Source organism: Hypanus sabinus, chromosome 21, assembly GCF_030144855.1.
Source record: "Hypanus sabinus isolate sHypSab1 chromosome 21, sHypSab1.hap1, whole genome shotgun sequence".
Taxonomy (NCBI): Eukaryota; Metazoa; Chordata; class Chondrichthyes; order Myliobatiformes; family Dasyatidae; genus Hypanus; species Hypanus sabinus.
Window position 1 is genome coordinate 2420694 of NC_082726.1, and position 21190 is coordinate 2441883.

At 41.2% G+C, this 21190-nt stretch overlaps 1 protein-coding gene across 3 annotated transcripts in view; it reads left to right on the forward strand.

The window, feature by feature from the left end:
• The window catches only part of LOC132378741 (leucine-rich repeat-containing protein 49), a 153644-nt gene that overhangs the window by 39696 nt on the left and 92758 nt on the right, over positions 1–21190 (forward strand). For all 3 annotated transcript variants that reach the window (XM_059945856.1, XM_059945855.1, XM_059945854.1), the window contains exons 7-8: positions 2250–2316; positions 3546–3689. In XM_059945856.1, coding sequence (XP_059801839.1) covers positions 2250–2316; positions 3546–3689 — 211 coding nt within the window. The remainder of the gene's footprint in view (positions 1–2249; positions 2317–3545; positions 3690–21190) is intronic.

Consider the following 21190-nt stretch of genomic DNA (forward strand, 5'->3'; position numbering starts at 1 on the left):
ACTGCAAAGTGAAAGTTCGAGTTTTAAAGTGTCATCAAAGGTGGTGACAATCAGCATATGAGAGGAAAGATTGAAAATCTGGCTATGTGGTGCCACAGCAACAATCTCTCACTCAATGGCATCAAGTCCAAGGAGCTGATTATTGCCTTCAAGAGGAGGAATCCAGAGGTCCATGTGCCAGTTGTGGGAATCAGAGGTGATGTGGGTCAGCAAAATTAAATTCCTCTGTGTTATCATTTCAGAGGATCTGTCCTGGGTCCAGCACATTGATGCCATTATAAAGAAAGCATTCCTCTGTTTTCTTAGAAGTTGGCAAAGATTCAGCATGACGTGTAAAACTTTGACAACCTTCTATAGATTTGTGGTGGAGAGTATACTGACTGGCTGCATCACAGCCTGGTATGGAAGCACCAATGCCCTTGTACAAAAAAGCCTGCAAAAAGTAATGGATACAACCTAATCCATCATGGGTAAAGCCCTCCTCACATTGAGCACATCTATTTGGAGCAGTCACAGGAAAGCAGCATCCATCATCAAGGACCCACAGCATCTAGGACATACTCTCTTCTCGCTGCTACCATCGGGAAGGAGATACAGGAACGTAAGGGCTCACCCACCAGTTTCAGGAACAGTTTTAAACTTCAACCATCATGCTTCTGAATCGGAAGTGATAAATTAATTTACTCAAACACTGAACTGTTCCCACAACCTATGGACTCACTTTCAAGGACACTTCATCTCATGTTCTCAAAATTTATTGCTTATTATTTATTTATTTTTGTGTTTGCACAATTTGTTGTCTTTTAACATTGGCTGTTTGTTCATTCTGGGTGTGGTCTTTCATTGATTCTATTGTGTTGTCTTTACTGTGAATGCCCACAAAAGATAAATCTGAGGGTTATATATGGTGACATGTATGTACTTTGATTTTGATCTTTGAGGTATTGATTACCTGCTGTATTCTACCTCTGTTACTATAACACAACTATTTTGGGATTTGATATACTAAGTGAAATGGAATCCCCAAAGTAATCATAAAACATAGAAAACCAACATGTCCTTACCTTAGAAATTACCTTGGGTTGCCCATAGCCCCCTATTTTTCTGAGCTCCATGTACCTGTCCAGGAGTCTCTTAAAAGACCCTGTCATATCCGCCTCCACCACTGTCACTGGCAGCCCATTCCACACATTCACCACTCTCTGCGTAAAAAAAAAAAAAAAAAAATCTGAGTAGATTGTTTGAAAACATCTAGCTTGGTTATTTAGCTGCTCAGAGGTTCATGGTGATAAAAAAAACTTACCCCTGACATCCGAGTAGATTGTATGAAAACATCTAGCCTGGTTATTTAGCTGCTCAGAGGTTCATGGTGATAAAAAAAACTTACCCCTGACATCCGAGTAGATTGTATGAAAACATCTAGCCTGGTTATTTAGCTGCTCAGAGGTTCATGGTGATAGATTAACTGAAAGTACTTATTAATTCTGAAACTCATGCCTTTTCAGCAATTGCTGTTAAATGTTGAACTCCAGAACATCACATCATTATGAGTGTTTGATACCCATCTTGAATAGTGCCCACAATGAGCATTGACAGTTTGTCAGTCACAGATGCACGGATCTTAGGTATTAAAGGACAGCTACTCATTATTTATTCTTCCTTCATACTGCTTTCTTGAAGTTGATGACTGGAATGGTGGTGTTGTTTTCCTCTCGGGTTGTATTAAAGAGCAGTTCTACACATTTTGTAAAGGCAGTTTGGTTAATTTTCATCCTTCTGTGCTTAATGGCAAGAGAAAAAAAAGAAAGACTTCCTCAATTTTGACAGAATGAAGTTAGTCATGCTCCTTGAATTGGATGTTATATTTATGGGGAGGAAGAATATTGTGGATCTGGTCTGCCTTGACCAGCACACCCTCTGATATGTACCTTACACCTTATTCTGGGAGTATTTCACTTCGATTTTGGTCTGGAATGTTTGTATTGCTTTGCTTTGATCCTGAACTGTTAAAGATCCTCTTGGGGCTCCAACATAATCTGCCACTCTCTCTAACACCTTGTTGAAACTCCTCATCCAGCTTCCAGCTACATAATGCAGATTTAAATTTGGGCCGGATTAAAGAGTGGCTAGGAGCTAGGATCAATGGTGCTTTAATGAAGGAAAAATTAAAAATGGGATAGGATGGGCTTCTCTAAATGTATGTGATAGAGGTATATGTTTCATGTTTCATGTTTTTTATCTCTTCACAGAATCAAAAATATTTCCAATCTTGAGAATCTGACTGATCTGGATGTGCTAGATCTACATGCAAACCAGGTATGGCAACAGGCAAAGAATACGCAATCAGTCATAATTCACAAATATTCAGCCAGCCTTAATCATTTGTTTTCTGACAGAACAAATCATTTGTCATGGAGATTGTTGTGAATTTTCCCATTAATCTCTTTAAGTCTTGATGAGCCAATTATATTTATTTTCCTGCATTCCAAAATGGGTAATGAATGAAAGGAAGTTTAAAACTATTATTACAACTTTCCCTTTTTGTTAGAGAGGGGAATGTGCTCTTGTAACTTATGTTAACGTGGTAATATTGCATTCTATTGAAAACAGTAGTTTTCCAAGTGAACAATTAAAGACTATGAACCCAGAATCAGGTGTAGCAATTTCTCCCTTTCATATTTTTAAAAACTAATGTTAAAATTGGTGCAGGTGGTTACAAATTCATACACTTTTAGGTTTCAGCTACACCTTCTGATTTTGGACTTGAACTATTCCTGATTTTGTACAGCACCTTTAACTCCACTAACTTCTCAAGGCACATCACACACAATTTATCCGAAAGGAAAATGTTGAATACCACAATTATGGATGTAGTTACAGGACATTTAGCAAATATCTGCAGTAAAACTCTAATAGTGTGCTATTACATTCAGACATTCCACTTGTTCACTATCGAACTCGATAGGTAATGCTTCCTGTGCTCCTTTTAATTCCTTTAAATTTGCTGGATTAAATTTATTTCAGATTAAATTAATGATAGATTAAATTTGGCTGAATTGTTGTTTCCTGTTTTCCTCAGAGATTTGATATATTCTGTGCTTGTTACCAATCTATGTGATAGGTCCAAACTCAACCTATGCATTCCACTGATTCAAGTTTCCAGCAAAAAGTCAGCCAAGTGCTATGGACAGTCATCTAACATTACAAAATGTGGAAGACTTACCAAATGATTAAATAGCACTTACTCGGAAAATATAAAAATAATTTATATGTCTCGTTTTTGAGAGTCAGAGTTTGCCAGCTAATTAGAATAATAATCACATAGAAAATGATGTGTTTCAATAAAGGACTGCAGATAGTTCATCTTCAAGTGCAGACTATTTCTGTACGGTCAAATTATTTCCATGACGTTTTGTTTCGTATTATACTGTGTTGGGAAAGCATAACCCTTTCTTTGCAAAAGCCTAGATATTTTCCAAATGCTAGTTCTTGAATCTTAATTAGTATTCAAACTATTTTGTTATTTTTATTTTCTATTTTAATAGATTTCTAAGATGGAAAACATTAATCATTTGAGTGAACTTCGAGTCCTGAATCTTGCAGGGAACCTCATTGTACATGCCGAAAATATGAATGGCCTTGATTCACTGACAGAACTCAACCTCAGACGCAACTGCATCGAAACTGTTGTGAGTTTTAGATGTGGCTTACTCAAAGCACTGGTTCATGGAGTGTTTGTCATTAAATTTATGAATTCTAACTGTAAAAAGGCTTTGTGTTTTCCCAATGTTTTCTTATTTGATATTTCCATTATTATAACCATTCTGATCTTTCATACCCTGCTTAACATAGTCCCTCTCCTGTTGATGAGTCTGAAATAGTTAGTTCAGCTCCATCACCCCAAATGAGCCACAGGCCACTGACATTGTTCATCAGAGTCTTCTATCCTAGGCCAGTCTTTCATCCCTCCTTTCCCAGGGATGAAGTCTTCAGAGCTTTGTTGTTTTTGTTGTTTCTGTCTTTGTTTTTTACAGGATTGGTTTGCTAGTCCCATGCCCAAACCATCTCCTTTCGCAGCCAGGCTTGGGACTGTCCATGTCAGAATGAGTCTGTAATGTATTCTAATATTATCTTTCCACTATCACATCAGAAGCGGTCTTAAGTCTTGCCAGTATGCAGCAAGACCAAGTCAGTACATATGATTGTCAAGAGAGGTTTATAAATCAGGGCATTGAGAACTGGAGTTGGGGTGTTACGTTGACGTTGGTGAGGCCCAATTTGGAGTACTGTATGTAGTTTTGGTCACTTATCTCGAAGTTCAAACTTTGGCCAGCTGAACCCAAGATGGCACTGACGTACATTAGCAACTCTCTGCAGGCTTCAGGAAGTTGTATCAGTTTAAATATACTCCTTTTCAACTACTTTTGCTGCAATTTGTAGCATGTAAATTGCCTCTTAACGGACCACGAAATTAAGTCAATGATCTTCAGATCTCACATTCAGCAGTTAAATATGGAGCAGTTAACAATGCCGTGGCCGAAAACACGCCAGGGGAGGCAGCATTCAAACCAGGCTGAAGCGTAGAGGGGTGAGACCACCCTACTTAGTATCTTATTGGCGAATATGCAGTCACTAGAAAATAAGTTTGACGTTCTCAGGGCATGGCTGCTGTAGCAGAGGCAGATGAGTCATCTCGATTGTTCATTGCATTGAGACTTGGTTAAATGTGGATACACCAGATGCAGTGATATGACCAGACATCTTATGTCTTTCAGAATGGATGAACTGTGAATTCTGGTAAGGAAAGAGTAGGCAGCATATGCTTTTTAGTCAATTCTTTTTGGTGCATGGACATTGAGGTTATGTCAACTTCTTGTTCTCTTGACTTAGAACACCTAAAAATTAAATGTAGACCATTCTATTTGCCTCGGGAGTTCTCAGCCGTGATCTTGACCAGAGCTTCCATACCACTAGTGGCCAATTATAAGCAAGCAGTCCCGAAACTACACAATGTTGTCTATAAACAAGCAACAGCTCATTCCAACGCATTTCGAATTATAGTTGACGACTTCAACTAGGCCTATTTGGAGAAAACTGTTGTGTCTGTGCACAACTACATATTGATCAAATAAAAGCATGGACACGGGAGATGGCTTTAACTGGTGTTTTCACATTGCAGTGAGAGAGAGAGAGAGAACGATGCACATGTGTAGGCAACAGATCAATGCATAGTGCCTGGGGGTCATCATTGCTCTAAAAGAAATAGATCTATACAGTCAGCCCTCCTTAACCGCGAGTTCCACTTGCGCGAATTCAGTCACAAAAACCCGGAAGTGCTCTTCCTGAGCTTGTTGTTCAAGCATGTACAGACTTTTTTTTTGTCATTATTCCCTAAACAATGCAGTATAACAACAATTTTACATAACATTTACATTGTATTAGGTATTATAAGTAATCTAGAGACGATTTAAAGTATACGGGAGGATATGCGTAAGTTATCGTGGATTGGGATCGGAAAAAAAATGTTAGTTCTCTTACAAAGTAAGTCAGAACAGGTACATCCGGTATTATTTAGCGTAAGTTAGTCAAACGTTTGTCTTAGTATATAGTATATATTTTACCTTTCAATGTATATAAAACACTTAAAAAATGTATGTTTCAGCGCCGGGCGATCCAGTGACATCACTCCCAAGCACACTATCCATCCGTGCTGGGTTGATGTGGAGGATCAAAAAGCCAAAACCCAATAATTAAACCACTGTGTTGCTTAGTAATAATTGTAGCTTTCATCGGGGCAGGGCCTTTCTCACTTTATCTTTTAAAATTGTTCAGATCAGTGACTGACTGTAGCCTAATGCTTTTCCAATGACCAATGGCGTTTCACCTCTTTCTGATCGCTTTATTATTTCCACTTTATTTTCAATCGTGATTGTGAAACACGGTGGATTCAGAGCTCTACCGCCAGGTCCTAATGTCCACCGCACCAGACGGGTTAAATAAGGTCCAGGGTTCCGCTGGGTCCTAAGGTCCACTGTAAGGAGACAGGTTGAATAAGAGACTTGAGCATCCGAGATTTTTGGAAGGTGTCCTGGAACCAATCCCTCACGGACAAGGAGGGCTGACTGTACCTTACACTTCCTCTCCTTTTAGATTAATACAACATAAAGCTGTGTATGTAGAAAACATTCAATTTCCCTTTCATAAACCCATATTCCAAATAAACATGTTTTCACAATAACATCCCATAACTAACTTCACATTTCTACAGGTTCAGTCTTCTGGGTGGTGCACTATTTATTTCAGGATAATACCTCTGGACCTGAGGAGTGGCATCAGGTTTGGCAGGTAACTTGTCAAGAATAACGTTCTCGTTATGCCTCTATGCCTATCGAGTGGCGTTGGGTTTGGTAGGTGTCTTATCTAAGACTACATTCTCAGTCTCTGGTGTCGCATTGCTGTTAGTGACATCATCACTGATCAGTAAGTCCAGTGACTTAATGTGTCTGTCTTGTTGGACACAGTCGACTCAGATTTGTTCTTAGGTTGAGCATCCAATATCTGATCCACATGATGTCTTCATGTCTGATCTTCAACATCCACTGTGTACATCAGTGGTCCAGTTCTTGTAGCCATCCTACCAGGTGTTCTCTTGTCTTCTTGGTAATCAACGTTAAGTCTTCCTCTCCAATCTCAAAGCTTCACTTGGCAACTGGCTGAACTGTTTATTCTGCACTGGTTATTCCTGGTTTCAGGAAGTCTGTGCAAGATCTTGCATAGAGTTCCAATGCACAAAAAAGAAGTTCTCTACCTTGTAGAGAAATCACCCACTTGTGAATCGCTTAAATGGACATCTTAAACATATGGGTGAACTTTTCAGTTAATCCATTCATTGCTGGGGGTTGAGGTGCTGACTTGAAATATCTGTTGGCAATTGGAATTGTGGATGTGTATCGGGCTCAGTTGTCACTCATAATTTGTTCTGGTAAGCCATTTCTGGCAAAGGTAGTCCTCAGAGAAGAGACTGTCTTTGTTGAGGTATTCATTGGTATAACCTTTGGCCTCTTTGAGTGAGCATCCACAACAATCAGAAACTTGGAGTCCATGAATGGCCCAGCAAAGTCAAACTCTTTGCCATGTGATGACGGTCACTCATAGGGGACACTCAGTGTCTGTGGGGATGCATTTTGAACTTTTTGGCATCCCAAACAGCTTTTGGCTAAGTTTTCAATCTGTTTATTCCTTTCTCAAACACCTGATTAGCATTAAGCAGCTGTGACAGCCTGTGGTTAATGCTACCATTTGGGCTGCAGTTGCCTGTTGATGCCACACTGACAGCTTTGTTTGTTTACCAGTCTAGTTGGATTTTTCTCAACCATTCACATCCGAAAAGTGCTGGCCCTCCACTTTTCAACATATAAAGCTCTAATTGCTGTGTTTGGCCTCCATACATCACATTTACCTTCAGTTTGCCTTTAGGAGACACTTTTTCGCTTGTGTAGGTCTTTAGCATCACTAAGGTCTTCTCTAATGAAGTGTTAGAAAACAGTCTGTTGTAGTCAGCCTCTGAAATTATATACAAAGCTGACCCTGTGTCCAGTTCCATTTTCAGTTTTACACCAGACTTCTTCTTCGGTTGCCCATCGGAATCCAATGACGACATCCACTCCTTTAATGATCCATATGATTTTGTGATCTGCTTCAGTAATACTATGCAAATCTAAGCATGACAGCTCACCTTCGATAGACCCTTTATGGTCTGGTTTACATTCGGTCACTTGATACATTTGTTTATTTTTGTATGTGAAACTCTGCACTCGGTGTGGTTTTTCTCTTTGGTTGTGCTTTTTTTCTGCCTTGCACACTCTCTCTATGTGACCTTGTTTGTGACACTTTCTGCATACTTTTTCTTTGAACCAGCAGTTATTTGCATCATGGGAGGATTTCCACATTCTTGGCTTTTTGCACCATTCAGGGACATTTTGTGCGTTCCACATTTTAACCTCCTTTTCTGTATGCTGCAGTCTCTAACAATATAAATGGTCAATGTCTGTTCTAAGGTTAGGTCTCTTTTGGATAGTAGCCTCTTTTTGAGTGCTTTGACTAAGCATGCCACATATAAACATCAGAAAGTCCATCTCTGAAGTCATAATACTGAGAAAGTTTGCATAGTTCTGCAATGTATTCGGAAATGCTTTCATCTTTTAATTGGTTCCTTTTATAAAATCTAAATTTCCCAGCTACTGCTGATGGTTTAGGGCTTAAGTGATTTTGAAAAATTGTAATAATTTCATCAAACATCTTGCTTGTTGGCTTTGCAGGGGCTACTAAGTTGTGTAAGAGACTGTACGTTCTTGCACCCATTAAGCTAAGAAGCGTAGGAACTTTCTTTTTGTTCCTCCAGGTTGTTCATGTTACAATATAGTTCAGCACTCTCAATATACGACTCCCAGCCTCATTAGCACAATCAAATTTGTCAACATTCCCAACTGAAGCCATCGCCATGTTATGTTCACTTTAAATTCATTGCGTCTTTCACTGTGCAATGCAAGTAGTTACTTGCACATCCCTATGTTAGCATTTGTGACGGCCTTCTTCATACTGTTTAATTTTCGCTGTTTCGGCCCATAACTGTCAGTGCAGTTCATGATATTCTCTGATATTCAGGTTAGTGCTCATCGCCAATTTGTTGTGTCTGTACAACTACATCTTGATTAAATAAAAGCACACATGCAGAAGATGGCTTTAACTGGTGTATTCACATTGCAACAACAGAGAAAGAGAGAGGACATTGTGCATGCATAGACAACAGATCAATACGTATTGCTCAGGGGGCAGGGGGCATTGTTCTAAAAGAAATAGATCCATACTTTGCAACCCTGCTCAATTATCACCAACATGTAACCCATTGTACCAGAGGTCCCTACACACTAGACCACTGTTACCCAATGATAAGGAATGCCTCTCATTCTTTCCTGAGACCACATTTTGGAAAGTCAGATCATTTAGCTGTACTCCTATTACCTGCATACAGATAGAGCCTAAAGCGCAAGGCTCCAGAAATCAAGACCACTAAGAGGTGGTCATGGGGAACAAAGGAACAGTTACAGGATTGCTTTGAGTCAGTGGACTGTGTTGTGTTTAAGAACTCAACTGAGGACCTGAATGACTACAGCAGGATCATTAGACTTTAACCTGGAATCTGGTGAGAGCCAGATCAGAGGCATTCAAGTGTGGAGATCAAGAATACTACAAGAGATGCAGGTATGATCTCTGGCCATCACACAGGCGAAGTGGAGATTCTGGACTAGACTGAAATCAATGAGGGTTGCTTGACATCTGTGGCAGTGTTTGAATGCCATAACCTCCTCCAAATTTAAATCTTGCAGTTTAGGGGACAGCAGAACCTCACTTCCAGATGAGCTCAATGCCTTCGGTGTTCAATTTGTCAACCAAAATAGGGAGTAACCATCGTGCACCCCCATGGCTATCGATGATACTTTGGTCTGAAGATGAAAATGATGTGCAGGCTGCCTTCAAGAGAGTAAATCCAAGGAAAGCATCCGGTCCAGATGGAGTACCTGGCTGAGCAGTGAAGACCTGTGCTGACCAACTGGCTGGGGTGTTCATGGATTTCTTCAGTCTCTTGCTCCAGCAGTGTGTTACCCACTTGGTTGAAGCAGGCTTCAATCGTACTGGTGCCCAAGAAGAACGTGGTAAATTGTCTAAAAGACTACTGTTCAGTGGCACTTACATGCACAGTGATAAAGTGTTTTGAGAGGCTGATTTTGAAGCATATCAGTTCCTGTCTGAGTGATGACTTGGATGCACTCCAATTTGCTTACTGAAGCAACAGGTTTGTAGCAGATGCTATTTCATTGGATCTTCACACACCCCTGGAACGTTCGGACAGCAAAGATGCATACATTGGGATGTTCTTTATTGATTACAGCTTGGATTTAACACCATCATCCCCTCAAAACTAATCGGTAAACTCCAAAACTTGAGCCTCAATACCCCCTTGTGCAATGAGATCCTGGATTTCCTCAGCTGTAGATCCTAGTCAGTTTGGATTGGCAAAAACATCTCCTGGAGCAGCACAGGGATGTGTGCTTAGCCCTTGGCTCTACTCACTTTACACCTATGACTGTGTGGCTAAGTAGAGCTCCACACCATATACAAGTTTGCCGATGACACCACTGTCATGGGCTGTATCAAAGGTGGTGATGAATCAGCATACAAGAGGGAGATTGAAATCTTTGCTGAATGGTGTAATAACAACAACCTCTCACTCAATGTCAGTAAGATCAAGGAACTGATTGTAGACTTCAGAAAAGGAAACTAGAGGTCCATGAGCCAGTACTCATCGGAGGATCCGAGATGGAGAGGGTCAGTAACTTTAAATTCCTGGGTGTCACTATCTCGGAGGACCTGCCCTGGACCCAACATATAATTATAATTGCAAATAAAGCATGATAGAACCATAGAACATTACAGCACAGAAATAGGCCTTTTGGCCATCCTTAGTTGTGCTGAACCATTTTTCTGCCTAGTCCTACTGACCTGCACCTGGCCCATATCCCTCCATACACCTCTCATCCATGTACCTGTCCAAGTTTTTGTTAAAAGTGAGCCTGCATTTACCACTTCATCTAGCAGCTCATTCCACACTCCCACCACACTCTGTGTGAAGAAGCCCCCCCCCCAATGTTCCCTTTAAACTCCCCCTTCACCCTTAACCCATGTCCTCTGGTTTTTTTCTCCCCTAGCCTCAGTGGAAAAAGCCTGCTTGCATTCACTCTATCTATACCCATCAGAATTATATATCCCTCTATCAAGTCTCCCCACATTCCTCTACACTCCAGGGAATAAAGTCCTAACCTATTCAGCCTTTCTCTGTAACTCTTATTTCCTCAAGAGTCTGCAGAAATTTGGCATGTCATCAAAAGCCTCAACAAACTTCTAAGAAATGTGTTGACTGGCTGCTTTGCGGCCTGGTATGGGAACACCAATTCCTTTGAGTAGAAAATCCTATAAAAGGTAGTGGATTCAGCCTAGCACATCACGGGTAAAGCCCTTCCAACCATGAAACGCTGTTGTAGGAAAGCAGCATCCATTATCAAAGATCCTCAAACGCAGGCTATGCTGTTTTTTCACTGCTACCATCAGGTAGAAGGTACAGGTGCCTCAGGACTTGCACCACCAGGTTCAAGCACAGTTACTACTCCTCAATCATCAGACTCTTGTACAAAGGGGGATAATACACTGATTTAAGGACTCTGTTATATTGTTATTTCATGCTCGTTATTTATTGCTATTTGTTTATGATCTGCATTTGCACTTTACAGTTGCTGATGCTTACAGTTTACATATCCTGTGTGCAGATACTGTTGTATAGATTTGCTCAGTATGCCTCCAGGAAAAGAATCTCAGGGTTGTATGTGGTGACGTGTTTGTACTCTGATAACAAATTTTACTTCGAACAAAATTATGAAGGGTATAGATAGGAAGAATATGCAGGCTCTTTCCACTGAGGTTGGGTGAAACTGAAACTAGAGGTCATAGGTATCAGCTGAATGGTGAGATATTCAAGGGGAATCTGAAGGGAAACTTCTTCACTCGGGGTGGTGTGAGTGTGGAATGAACTTCCAGCAGTGGTGACAGATGTGAGTTTGATTGTAACATTTAAGAGAAGTTTGGATAGGTAAAAGGATGAAAGGGAGTTAGAGGGATATATGGAACAGGTAGATGTTTGGCGTTGACATGATGGGCTGAAGGACCTGTTTCTGTGCTGTAGTACTCTATGATGGTATGACACTATTCAGTGTTGATAAATGGCAAGTAAAATCCATGCCACAAATGTGCCAGGTAGTGACATATTCAGTAGAGGAAAGGTAGAATACCTATCCTTCATATTCAAAGTCTTTACCTGCACTTCGACTATACTTGTCTTGAGTGGTAACCATTGACCAGAAGGTCATTAAGGACAGCTACATCAAGGTGAAGACAGAAGCTATGAATTCTCCAAGGCAACAAGGTCAGGCCAGAAGCTGAGAATTCTAGGTGAGTGATTCACTGCTAAATGTCCAAACACTTTCCGCAATCTGCAAACCACATTTCTGGAGTATAATGGAATATGTGCTGGTGAATGCAGCATCATCAGCCCTTGGGAAGCTCTGCTTCATCCATGACAAAGTGGTCCTCATGATGCTCCCATCTGTCATCCCAAGTATTCATCACTAGTGCACTACGTCTACTATCTGTGGTAGTTAATAACACAGGCTGCTGCAACACCACCTCCCTAACCGGTAACCTCCACCAAACAGAGCAAGGACAGAAGATGCTGTCAAGTCACACATCACACTGACTTAAATGTATTTCACTGTCCCTTCATTGTCACCGGTTAATGCTTGAACTCTTGCCCTAACAATACTACGAGAGTACCTTCATCACAAGCACTGCCATGGTCAAAGGCAGCTTGCCACCACTGTTTAGAAGCACAGTTAGACCATAAGACTTTGGAGCAGAATTGGGCCAGTCTGCCCATCAAGTGTGCTCCATCATTACATCATGGCTGATTTATTATCTCTCATAACCCCATTCTCCTGCCTTCTCCCCGTAACCTTTGATGCCTTGACTAATCAAGAACCTCTCAAACTTTGCTTTAAATATATTCAATTCTTGGCCTACTCATTGTCTGTGTCAATGAATTCCACAGTTACAACACTCTTTGGCTAAAGACATTCGTCCTCATCTCTGTTCTAAATGGGCATCCTAATTTTCCCACTATAGTCAAGTCACTTTTATTGTCATTATGACCATAACTGCTGGTACAGTACATAGTAAAACTGAAACAACATTTTTGAGGACCATGGTGTTACATGACACATTACAAAAACTAGACTGAACTACATAAAAAAAAACAACACAGAGAAAAAAATACACAACAACTACACTAGACTACAGACCTACCCAGGACTGCATAAAGTGCACAAAACAGTGCAAGCATTACAATAAGGCAAGGTGTCATGCCAGGCGCTGGGTATTGAGGAGTCTGATAGCTTGGGGGAAGAAACTGTTACATAGTCTGGCCGTGAGAGCCCAAGTGCTTCGTTGCCTTTTCCCAGACAGCAGGAGGGAGAAGAGATGTGAGGGGTGACCTTCTCACCTGACCTCACTATCCGCTGCAGGGTCTTGCGATCTGAGATGGTGCCATTTCCAAGCCAGGCAGTGATGCAGCTACTCAGGATGCTCTCAATACAACCCCTGTAGAATGTGATGAGGATGGGGGGTGGGAGATGGACTTTCCTCAGCCTTCACAGAAAGCAGAAATGCTGCTGGACTTTCTTTGCTATGGAGCTGGTGTTGAGGGACAAGGTGAGATTCTCTGCCAGGTGAACACCAAGAAATTTGGTGCTCTTAACGATCTCTACTGAGGAGCGGTCAATGTTCAGCAGAGAGTGGTCGTTCTGTGCCCTCCTGAAGTCAACAACTCTTTTGTTTTGTTCACATTCAGAGACAGGTTGTTGGCTCTGCACCAGTCTGTTAGCCGCTGCACCTCCTCTCTATAAGCTGACTCGTCGTTCTTGCTGATGAGACCCACCACGGTCGTGTCATCGGCGAACTTGATGATGTGGTTCGAGCTGTGTGTTGCAGCACAGTTGTGGGTCAGCAGAGCGAACAGCAGTGGACAGAGCACATAGCCCTGGGGGGCCCCCGTGCTCAGTATGACGATGTTGGAGATGCTGCTCCCGATCCAGACTGACTGAGGTCTCCCAGTCAGGAAGTCTAGTATCCAGTTGCAGAGGGAGGTGTTCAGGCCCAGTAGGCTCAGCTTTCCAGTCAGTTACTGTGGGATGATTGTGTTGAATGCTGAACTGAAGTCTATGGACAGCATCCGAATGTATGTGTCTTTTTTGTCCAGGTGGAGGGTGATGGCAATGGTGTCATCTGTTGAGCGAAACAGATAGGAAACATCCCCCCCACATATCCTTTCAATGTTCATCGTTTCAATATTCAATAGTTTTCAGTGAGATCCTAACCCCCCCCCCCCCCACTCCACCACCATTCTTGTAAACTCCAGACCAGTAATTAGTTCTGGCCTTACCAGTGATGCCAGTTCCAAAAAAAAATAATTTAGAGTCATACAGCATGGAAATGGGCCTTTCAGCCCAGTTATTTCATCCTGACCAAGATGTCCCTTTAAGCTAGTCTCATTTACCCATACCTTTCTGAACCTTTCCTAACTATGTACCTGTCCAAGTGTCTTTCAAATATTATTAATGTGCCTGCATTTCCTCATTCCATATACTAAACACTCTCTGGTTAAAAAAGACTGTTAAAACTTACCCATCTCATACTCAATCTGTGGCCTCCAGTTCTAATTCCCAAGTTGAAAAAAAAAGGACTGTGTACATTCACCCTATCTTTGTCCCTCATGATTTTTCATAACTCTATAAGATCACCTCTCATTCTCCTGTGCTCCACTAAAAAAGATCCAACCCACTAAACCTCAATAACTCAGTGCTCCAAATCCTGACAACACCCTTGTAAATCTCTTCTGCTCTCTTTCTAGATTAATGGTTACAGAAGGGTTACCAAAACTGAACACAATATTCCAAATGTAGCCTCGTTAATGTCTTGTACAACTGCAACATAACATTCCCACTCCTATACTCTAAGTTGTCTTCATCACCGTGTATCTGTGATGCCATTTTCAGGGAACCATGTACATGTACTCCTAGGTCTCTCTGTTCAAAGACATTCCCCAGGGCCTTTTCACTATGAGTGTCCTACCCTGATTTGTCTTCCCAAAATTCAACACTTTACCTTGCACTTACCTGAATTAAACTCCATTTGCAATTCCTCAGCCCACTTATGCCTTTGATCAAGATCACTCTTTCTAAATTCAGAAAACCATCTTTACCATCCAAAACACCACTTATTGTACTATCATCTCTAAACACTAACTATTCCTTGCATACTTCCATTCAAATTATTGATACAGATGACAAATTGCAATGGGCTGAGCACCACCCCTGGCCTGGGGAACAGCACTAGGCCCAGGCATCCAGTCTGATATTATTGAATTTGAGTATTGATTTGGTGAGACTTTTGCATGCCAATTTGGAAGATGAAATGTTGCTGTTAAAGTTTAAAATATTGATATTCTGCACCATTTAAGAGAACAAAGAACTCAAGTTTAACCTTTGCAGTCTGATCACAGCTAATGGAACCACATCACATTCACCAATTTGATCAATTTTCACCACCTTCTCTCAGCACCTGCCTTTACTGTTTGTATCATTCTTGGTCTCTAGCTTTGATTTTTCTTTATCCCTCCCATTTCTCTGCAATGAAGACAACTAAGAAGAGGTTGCAGGAGTTAGAAGAACAGTTACAAGAGTGCTTTTGAATTAGTGGACTGGACCATCTGATTGACTATACCAAGGTTATAACCATATAACAATTATAGCACGGAAACAGGCCATCTCAGCCCTATTAGTCCGTGCCGAACGCTTACTCCCACCTAGTCCCACTGCCCTGCACTCAGCCCATAACCCTCCATTCCTTTCCTGTCCATATACCTATCCAATTTTTTTTTTAATGACAATATTGAACCTGCCTCTACCACTTCTACTGGAAGCTCGTTCCACACAGCTACCACTCTCTGGGTAAAAAAGTTCCCCCTCGTGTTACCCCTAAACTTTTGCCCCTTAACTCTCAACTCATGTCCTCTTGTTTGAATCTCCCCTACTCTTAATGGAAAAAGCCTATCCACGTCAACTCTATCTATCCCCCTCATAATTTTAAATACCTCTATCAAGTCCCCCTCAACCTACGTTCTAAAGAATAAAGACCTAACTTGTTCAACCTTTCTCTGTAACTTAGGTGCTGAAACCCAGGTAATATTCTAGTAAATCTCCTCCGCACTCTCTATTTTGTTGACATCTTTCCTATAATTCGGTGACCAGAACTGTACACAATACTCCAAATTTGGCCTCACCAATGCCTTGTACAATTTTAACATTACATCCCAACTCCTATACTCAATGCTCTGATTTATAAAGGCCAGCATAACAAAAGCTTTCTTCACCACCCTGTCCACATGAGATTCCACCTTCAGGGAACTATGCACCATTATTCCTAGATCACTCTGTTCTACTGCATTCCTCAATGCCCTACCATTTACCATGTATGTCCTATTTTGATTAGTCCTACCAAGATGTAGCACCTCACACTGATCAGCATTAAACTCCATCTGCCATCTTTCAGCCTACTCTTCTAACTGGCCTAAATCTCTCTGCAAGCTTTGAAAACCTACTTCATTATCCACAATGCCACCTATCTTAGTATCATCTGCATACTTACTAATCCAATTTACCACCCCATCATCCAGATCATTAATGTATATGACAAACAACATTGGACCCAGTACAGATCCCTGACGCACACCACTAATCACCGGCCTCCAACCTGACAAACAGTTATCCACCACTACTCTCTGGCATCTCCCATCCAGCCACTGTTGAAACCATTTTACTACTTCAATATTAATACCTAACGATTGAACCTTCCTAACTAACCTTCTGTGTGGAACCTTGCCAAAGGCCTTACTGAAGTCCATATAGACAACATCCACTGCTTTACCCTCATCAACTTTCCTAACAACCTCTTCAAAAATTCAATAAGATTTGTCAAACATGACCTTCCACACACAAGTCCATGTTGACTGTTCCTAATCAGACCCTGTCTATCCAGGTAATTATATATACCATCTCTAAGAATACTTTTCATTAATTTACCCACCACTGACATCGAACTTACAGGCCGATAGTTGCTAGGTTTACTCTTAGAACCCTTTTTAAACAATGGAACCACATGAGCAATACACCAATCCTCCAGCACCATCCCCATTTCTAATGACATTTGAAATATTTCTGTTAGAGCCCCTGCTATTTCTGCACTAACTTCCCTCAAGGTCCTAGGGAATATCCTGTCAGCACCTGGAGACTTATCCACTTTTATATTTTTTAAAAGCACTAGTACTTCCTTTTCTTTAATCGTCATAGTTTCCATAACTTCCCTACTTGTTTCCCTTACCTTATACAATTCAATATCCTTCTCCTTAGTGAATACCGAAGAAAAGAAATTGTCCAAAATCTCCCCCACCTCTTATAGCTCCACACATAGCAGTCCACTCTGATTCTCTATGGGACCAATTTTATCCCTCACTATCCTTTTGCTATTAATATAACTGTAGAAACCCTTGGGATTTATTTTCACCTTATCTGCCAAAGCAACCTCGTATCTTCTTTTAGCTTTTCTAATTTCTTTCTTAAGACTCTTTTTACATTCTTTATATTCCTCGAGTACCTCATTTACTCAATGCTGCCTATATTTATTGTAGATATCTCTCTTTTTCCAAACCAAGTTTCCAATATCCCTTGAAAACCATGGCTCTCTCAAACTTTTAACCTTTCCTTTCAACCTAACAGGAACATAAAGATTCTGTACCCTCAAAATTTCACCTTTAAATGACCTTCACTTCTCTATTACGTCCTTCCCATAAAACAAATTGTCCCAATCCACTCCTTCTAAATCCTTTCGCATCTCCTCAAAGTTAGCCTTTCTCCAATCAAAAATCTCAACCCTGGGTTCAGTCCTATCCTTCTCCATAATATATTGAAACTAATGGCATTGTGATTTCTGGACCCGAAGTGCTCCCCAACACATACCTCCATCACCTGACCTATTTCATTCCCTAAAAGGGGATCCAACACTGCCCCTTCTCTAGTTGATACCTCTATGTATTATTGCAAAAAACTATCCTGCACACATTTTACAAACTCCAAACCATCCAGCCCTTTTAGAGAATGGGCTTCCCAGTCTATGTGTGGAGAATTAAAATCTCCCACAATCACAACCTTGTGCTTACTACAAATATCTGTTATCGCCTTACAAATTTGCTCCACCAATTCTCACTCCCCATTAGGTGGTCTATAATACACCCCTATAAGTGTTACTACACCTTTCCCATTCCTCAATTCCACACAAATAGTCTCCCTAGACAAGCCCTCTAATCTATCCTGCCAAAGCACCGCTGTAATATTTTCTCTGACAAGCAATGCAACACCTCCTCCTCTTGCCCCTCCGATTCTATCATACCTGAAGCAATGAAATCCAGGAATATTTATATAACCATATAACAATTACAGCACAGAAACAGGCCATCTTGGCCCTTCTAGTCCATGCCGAACGCTTACTCTCACTTAGTCCCACTGGCCCGCACAGCCTATAACCCTCTATTCCTTTCCTGTCCATATACCTGTCCAATTTTACTTTAAAAGACAATACCAAATCTGCCTCTGCCACTTCTACTGGAAGCTCATTCTACACAGCTACCCGTCTCTGAGTAAAAAAAATTCCCCCTCGTGTTACCCTTAAACTTTTGCCCCCTGAATGGAAAAAGCCTATCCATGTCAACTCTATCTATCCCCCTCATAATTTTAAATACCTCTATCAAGTCCCCCCTCAACCTTCTATGCTCCAAAGAATAAAAACCTAACTTGTTCAACCTTTCCCTGTAACTTAGGTGCTGAAACCCAGGTAACATTCTAGTAAATCTTCTCTGTACTCTCTCTATTTTGTTGACATCTTTCCTATAATTCGGTGACCAGATCTGTACACAATACTCCAAATTCAGCCTTACCAATGCCTTATACAATTTTAACAATTTAGTTGCCAATCACACCCCTCCTGCAACCATGTTTCACTAATAGCTACAATATCATATTTCCAGGTATCAATCCATGCTCTAAGCTCATCCACCTTTCTTACAATGCTCCTAGCATTAAAATAGATGCATTTAAGACATTCTCCACCTCTTACTCTCTGTTTATCCCTAACGGTGCAAACAACTTTACTATCTTTTTCTTCCTTCTCCCCTACATCTTTGGTCTAGGCGCTCCCCTTCTCTATCACCTGCCTATCCTCCCTCACACACTGTCTACTAGCTTTCTCTATTTGTGACACCTTAGTTAAGAATTTTACCGCTATTCTGTCGGTATTTCATTTCAGCAGTTCTGTAAGAGCAATCTATTCTGCTTTCAGCTTGTTTGGTTTTGAGTTGAGATAAGAGGGTTTATTGTTCAATTTAGGAATGTGATGTCAGCTAATCAGGATGGTAGAATTGGGAGAATGCTGGTAGGAGAGGTCTTTGTTAGTGGGAGCTGGGAGAAGATAGGAGGGAGTACGGGAGAGGATGCCGTACCTGTTGCACAAGGTGCTTTGTGCAGATGAATGGCTTTGAGGAACTATACTCCCATTGGAGAACCTGTTTGTTGAAGATAGATTTCAAGTGACCTTCAGAAGATGAAGGGTTTCGGCCCGAAACGTCGTCACTACCTCCTCCCATTGATGCTGTCTGGCCTGCTGAGTTCTGCCAGCATTTTGTGTTTTTATTCAGGAGGTGGTATGTTCTTTTGCACAGACCGAGGGTCCAGCGTGTGAATTACATACAAGTTCAAGATTTGAGCTCCACCATGCACATTTGACTTTTTAAATATAATGGGCCCTTTTGTTTTCTTCCTTTCCTTTAATAACTGCTTAAGTTAACTTTGGTAAATATACTTATTAATTGTATGCAGTCTACAATCTGTTATTTCTTGCCAACAGGCAATTGCTGGGGCCAGTGAATTACACTGTATTCATACAAACCAGGATTTAGGTGGGCGAGACATCCCAACCTCATGGATTTAGTAGGACACCCGAGATGTATGAAGCTGAAGAAAGGTGGGTTTCTCACTGCAGAATCCAGTGGCTGTTAGTGAGGGGCTAACAAGCCGCATTTTCAGAGGTCCCCAGTAAAAGAGGGTTTCAGTTGTAATGGAGTTAATTAAAACAGCTGTAAATGAGCGTATCCCCTCAAAATCACTCAGGGTCTTCCCCAATCAGACGTCCTGGATGAATCCTGACATCCAACATTTGCTGAGAGCCAGATAAGAGGTATTCAAGTCTGGAGATCAAGAATGCTACAAGGGGTACAGGTATAATCTTTGAAAAGCTCTGATGGGCTAAGTGGAGATTCCAGACTAAAGTGGAATCAATGAGGGATGCTCGACAGCAGGGTTTGATTGCTGGGCCTACTCCAGGCTGCTCCAGGGATTTGGATCTAATGACTCTGTTTGGTTTGGAATGCTGCTGTTGTTGCTCACTTCTATTGTTAGCATAATTTGTTTTGCTTCTTTTTCTCCGTGGGCACTGGGGTTGGTCTTTTTTTTTATTTGGGTTATTTTGGGTTCCTTGCTTTGCAACTGCCTGTTAAGCAAACATATCTCAAGGTTGTATAATTTATACATTCATTAATAATAAATGCACTTTGAATCTTTGAATTTCTTGATGATCCTTTGGTCTCAGTATCTGAAGATGATGTGTGGGTTGCCTTCAGGAGGGTGAATCCATGAAAAATATCCGGTCCAGTTGGGGTACCTGGCTGAATACTAAAGACCTCTGCTGACCAACTGGCTGGTGTGTTGATGGATATCTTCAACTCCTGCATCAGCAGTGTGTGGCTTCAAGCAAGCTTCAATCAGACTGTTGCCCGAGAAGAACATGGTAACTTGTCTAAATGACTGTTGGCCAGTGATGGTGTTTTGAAAGGCTGTGGATGAAGCATATCAGCTTCTATCTGAGTGGTGACTTGGATCTGTTCTATTTTGCTTACCAGAGCAACAGGACCACAGTAGCTGCCAACTTATTGACTCTCCACACAACCCTGGAACATCTAGACAGCAAAGAGCATACACCAGGATGCTCTTTGTCGGCTTCAGCTCAGCATTTAATACCATCATCCCCTCAAAAGAGACCCCAGTCAGTTCAGATTGGTAGTAACATCTCCACACTCTCCATCAGCAGAGGTGTACCACAGGGATGTCTACTTAGCCTCCTGCTCCATTCGCTTTACACCTACGACTGTGTAGCTAAGTACAGCTCCAACACCAATGTTGACTGTATCAAAGGTGGTGATGAATCAGCATACAGGAGGGAGATTGAATATTTGTCATAACAACATCTTCTCACTCAATTCAGCAAGATCAAGGAACTGATTGTAGACCTCAGGAGAGGAAAACCAGAGGTCCATCAGTCAGTTCTCAGCGGAGGATCAGAGGTGGAGAGGATCAGTAACTTTAAA